Here is a 5,326-nt window from a genome sequence, read left to right on the forward strand (position 1 = left end):
CCCCAAAAAAAAAAAAAAAGCACAGCCAGTATGGAGCCAAAGGTATCAGTTTATTATGCTTGAAGACCCTTTATGCAAGCTATTATCTTTAGGGACTGCATCAATTTGGTTTTTCAGTTAAGTCACATGAACTGTCTTACTAGATGAGGGCGGTGGGCATTTGTGTAAAATGGCAGCAGTGCACTAACAGCAGTTTCTATCGAGGGTCAGCAGTTGTTGATTTAAAGGAGGGGGTCTCACGTCACAGCGCGACAGCTGCTTCCATCAAATACAACTGACCCTCAAGGGAGGTGTGAACGAAGTGAGGCAGAGTGGGGTGTGATGTTATTTTTGGAAGCAGAGGGTCCAGATAGCTGGTAATCTACACTCCAGCATACCTTTCACCCAATCCCAGAGAGAAGGGCTATTTATAAAAGACCATGAGGTAAGCAGCTTTCTTCATGTGCTGCTGAGCCGGAGACAGACAGGTGACAAATGTGAAATAACCCTGCACGTATGCGCACCTGTCCCAACGGCACCCTGTCCCTGCTCTTGTCACTAAATGTTTATAAGAAACATACTTCCTTTATCAAGTGTCCAAGTCTTCTGAGCAGAATATACATGTATGAATTCAAATTCAAAGTAAAAATGGCTGCGATGTACAGAAATACTATAAACGTGTTCTATTTTATCTGAAGTTTTCGCTGGTGCTGCTATCTACTGGTGCACGCTGAGGATCAACTCACCTGGAGATAGGACACATGGTACTCCAACAGAGCCTGAGCATTGCTAATGTTCTCTTTAGTTCCCACAAACACGAAGGGAACCATGCCCTAATAAAGACAAAGAAGGCGAGATGAAGAGTTAAGTTTTTTTCTTCTTCAGAGAAACAGAAAATCATCATTTTAACTACTAGGCACTTTTCTCTGGGAGATATCACTGACTTAGGACTGATTTATGGTTCTGTGTTGAATCTGTGCATAGGCTACACAAGTGGCCTACACTGTTGTCAGCTGGTGTATCAGGGTTTGCATTTCTTTGTCACTTACTAACAATGACAACTGAAACTGAATGGGTCATGTTGGAGTTAAAACAACTATTGAACAGCAGTTACTTATACTGAAATTACTGCAATGCAGATAAGAAAGATGACATTGGAGGAGACGGTCTGCACAACCACTGAACCAACTGATGTAGAACGAGGGGGGATTTTCTGTGCTTATTTGGCAACTGAGAGATATGAATGAGGAAATGCACCGCAATCAGTCACAGTTGTTGCAGTCTATGTCACTACGATGTGTAGGTGCACGTTAGCCTACAGTGTAGGCTATGGCATAGGGTACGAGTCCACGTTACTTATGGCATAGATTCAACGCAGAACCATAAATCAAGGTTTAGAAAGAGTTCAGACCTTACTGTAAAAGAGCAATTTAAGTGGGGAATTACAGGCCCTTTCTGGAATGATTAATATGTTAAAAAAAAAAATCTTATAAAGCATACTGAACAGAAACATACTGCATCAACCCATCAGAGACTACACACAATTAAGTTCCCACACACGGCCAACATAAATGACATATGCTGCACAGTGGGCTGTGTGTACTGAAAACAATGAAAACATAAGTACTGGTGACAAAACAAGAGACAAAGCAGCAGAATGAACAGTGTCAAAGCAGACAGCACATGGGATGTCTACACTCTGCTGCAGTTAAGGAGCTTTGCTTGCCGAGCGGTCCATTCACCTCTTTGCTGCTAGCAGTGTCGTCCCTGCCAGCCCCCTGCCTGCCTACCTCCTCCCGGGGAAGCTTTTTGTCGTTGTCTCCCTCAATCCTGACACGGACCACGCCTGACTTGTCCACAATCTCCTGAATGACTTTGCCGTTCTTGCCAATGACTTTGCCTGTGTCAGAGCGAAAAGAGAAAAAAGCCTGAATGATAAAAGAACGTATGTGTAATAACAAGGAATATGCTATAGTGATGAAGAGGGATTGTATGTGGAATATGCTATAGTGATGAAGAGGGATGTCGTGACCATGAACACTAGTTCTCTTATAAATGAAATGGTGCTCACTCACCTACAAGGTTCCTGGGTACCTGAAAATAGTCTTCTTTGAACTCAAGATACTCTCTGGCTTGCTTCACAGCTTCTGGAGTCTGTAACACAACACATATATTAGACCTAATTACACTAAAGTACTGTTTATCTCCCCACATACCAGGGCAGGAAAGGATATAACCAGAACAAACAGTAGTACAGAAGCCCATTAACAAGTGTACCTCTCCATAAATCCTGAATGTGCAGCTTTCCTCCTCCAGCTCAATGGCTGTGACACCAGGCACCTTTCTTGCCTGCTGGATATTGGCACCGTGGGAGCCAATGGCAAGACCCATCAGGTCCTCCCTGACCCTCACCTCCTCCTGGTATGCTGACGCTAACTGCTTACTTGTCTGGGAAGGGGGGGGGACAAAGTTGGTTTGGGTACAAATGTGCAAAACAAAGCCAAAATGGATGGCTAGGGTTGAAACCAACACTGATGAAAGGGTAACAAGTGCTGGCAAATTACCTGTATTTGACAGGGTGTGTGTGTATTAAAAAGGAGTATCTTTACCTCCAAGTGTTTGGTGGCTTCTTCGTTGCGGGACATTAGCATAAGTTTGGTGCGGATACTGCGAAAATGCATGTCACTCAGAAGAGTTGCACGCTTTACTGTGGTTTCATTTGTAGACTGTGGAGACAAAAGATGGTTGAAGTTACAAGTTAAAAACTAATTATTACATGCATATTATCAATAGTTGTTTCGTCAGTACTTGTAACTACAACAAAATTTAGAGCAGCCACTAACAAAGTTAAAAATGATGATTCAGAATTTTGCCATTGTGTGTGTTAGTTAAAAAGAGACATGAGGTGGAGCCCCAGCTCCAGTGTGTACTCCGAGTACTAACCAGCACAATGAGTTCGTGTGTTTGGGCACTGTAGAAGATGCAGTTGGCTCCAATAGCTTTCCTGAAGTCTTTGTGAATGTTGTCATTTGCACAGCTGTTGATAAAAAACAAACCACAGGAAAGTCAGCCTTGTTTTTTGTTTTGGAAGCAACGGGCCATTAGAACAACCCTGCTCAATGACACAACTTGTAATGTGAGAACTGTCACAGAAAGGTGTTGAGACGTAAAATCATTCATGCACAAGGACAGCTCAAAATTTCTATGTACAGTACAGAAGCTGACAATGTACAAGACACTCACATGTCTCTCAGGTCTTCTGGGACAGGGACGGGGACCTTGTGGAAGGAGTTTCGAGAAGAAGGGCTGTTGGGGTTGAGGGGTCTGATGCGCTCTGCTGTGACAATCTCATTGTATGTGGCGTCGCATGCTGCATATTCAATCACATAAAACTGAAAACAGCACAAGAGACACAGATTGTTAATGATACAAAGTATCAGACACAAGAAAGTACAACAGCTCAGAACCAATGTGAACTGGAAAAACACCATCATGCCAAGTGATACAGAGCCAAGAATTACTGTATTCAAATCCATGAAAACATTCTGAATCAGCTGTCATGTTAAAAGTGTCATCTGATGTCATAAATAAATTATACTTCATATAAATAATGCATGTTCCATGGCTTCATTCATTGATCTAATAAAGCTACATTCCTTTCCCTGTTACTTATATTTCAGAGAAAAGATCAGATGATACAAAGAGTGAGATGAGCACTGCACACTCCGTGCTCAAAGGACTGAATTAAAGTCATCAGTCAATGTTAAACATTCCTGGAGGCCCTTATCAGACTGCTCCAAATAACAGCACTACACCAGCAGCAACTCTCTTGGCACAGTAGTACTGCTAAGCTGTCCTGTACATATCCCACTGACACACTATTGAACCCACAGCTTGTGCTGCAGAGCCACTGCCCATTCAAATTATCTATAAATCTGAGACAAAATAAGCCAGCTGTGCCTGTTAGACTGAGTGTGCTGCAGATCCATTTTGACACAACAAGTCGGTATGAAGTAGAAGCATGGGGTGTCTGGGAAATGTAATTTGAAGGTACACTGTCGGAACACATCAGGACATGCTGGCTCTTTGAGCTCATTACCCAGCAGTGCCTATCTTACTACTGGTCTGTATTCACTCTACATACAGCATACTGCAGTACTCAGAGCTTAAAAAATGGTTAGTGGCAATACAACAGAAGACTGACACAAAGTGAAGTGCAGTGCTGTAGTCCTATTACTGATTATTAAATACTGAGACACAGAGAAAGCTAACAAAGCTTAACTGTATCACTGACAAAGTATCATCTTTTCAATAATACAACTAAATAGTTCCAGGAAATTTAAGCCCCATTAACTTAAAGTCAGGAACAGATGACTCCTTCAGCATATTGGTGCCGCCATAGCATCCAAGGTACTCTGAAGATTAGGAATATATGGCTGGATTAACAAACAACTGCGTGGTTTAAAATGTATTTCAACAGACGACAAGAGAAAAAAAAAAACAGCAGTGTTGCTCTCTGTAATTTTCTAGTGTGACTATGGGGTTTAAACTAACAGAGACGTGCAGAGGTGGAAAGAGATTCTGAAAACACCATAAAGGCAAAACACACGTCTCCAAAGTAAGGACTACATGCCGTTTCTTTTTCTGGTGTTTCTTCTGTTTAGTACATATCAGCGGTGAAACAATCAGTAAATAGTTTCATTGTTTACTCAATTTTTACCTCTTTTTTCTTAAAGATAATGCTCCTTGGTTTCCAGCAACCGCTTACCTCTCCTTTCATCATTCTGACCCGCGCCAGCCACCAGCCACATGGCTCCTGTTCATTGGCCCTGGAGTAAACCTTTAAGGAGACACAGTGAACGTGGACTGAGACATAAAAACAAAAACAAAACACTACAACTACTACACCCATTAATTGTGCTTCAAACCATCTGTAGTGGAAAGAAAGATGCAACGACAGTGAACTTGTCCTCAGCTGTATATTCAGCAAGCAAATGGCAGACCTACGCTCTTTCATGAATGGAACCCTGTCTATTGTTTAGTAAAGCAGACAAGATACATACGGTATAATAAACAGTGGCTTGGGAAATGGAGGAAATCTAAAATATGTGAGGTACACTGGCTGAATGTTGTAAAACATATGAGATGTTGCAAAAGAAAGTGTAGTATAGTTTCAGTATGTACAAAATGTGAGCAATATAATCAATTTTCACACCAGATATGGTCTCACATAGTCAACGTGCATGTAATAATATCCTGCTTGAATCAGGTTCACAGAGGCATCAGAGAATATGCCATTAAGGACTTGAATCATCTACCAGAAACTGTTCTGTTTCTTGTACGGTAA

General features: G+C 41.8%; 1 protein-coding gene across 4 annotated transcripts in view; it reads right to left on the reverse strand.

Moving 5' to 3' along the window:
* The window catches only part of fxr2 (FMR1 autosomal homolog 2), a 15,447-nt gene that overhangs the window by 5,399 nt on the left and 4,722 nt on the right, over positions 1-5,326 (reverse strand). For 2 of the 4 annotated variants that reach the window (XM_020616286.1, XM_020616285.1), the window contains exons 4-11: positions 4,748-4,819; positions 3,223-3,371; positions 2,923-3,016; positions 2,589-2,705; positions 2,257-2,427; positions 2,055-2,133; positions 1,770-1,879; positions 726-812 (exon numbers count right to left, since the gene is read on the reverse strand). In XM_020616286.1, coding sequence (XP_020471942.1) covers positions 726-812; positions 1,770-1,879; positions 2,055-2,133; positions 2,257-2,427; positions 2,589-2,705; positions 2,923-3,016; positions 3,223-3,371; positions 4,748-4,819 — 879 coding nt within the window. Of the gene's footprint in view, positions 1-725; positions 813-1,721; positions 1,880-2,054; positions 2,134-2,256; positions 2,428-2,588; positions 2,706-2,922; positions 3,017-3,222; positions 3,372-4,747; positions 4,820-5,326 lie in introns of all 4 variants that reach the window. The other 2 variants (XM_020616284.1, XM_020616283.1) reach the window with 1 other exon arrangement.

The sequence above is a fragment of the Monopterus albus genome, unplaced genomic scaffold (assembly GCF_001952655.1).
Source record: "Monopterus albus unplaced genomic scaffold, M_albus_1.0 scaffold173.1, whole genome shotgun sequence".
Classification (NCBI taxonomy): Eukaryota; Metazoa; Chordata; class Actinopteri; order Synbranchiformes; family Synbranchidae; genus Monopterus; species Monopterus albus.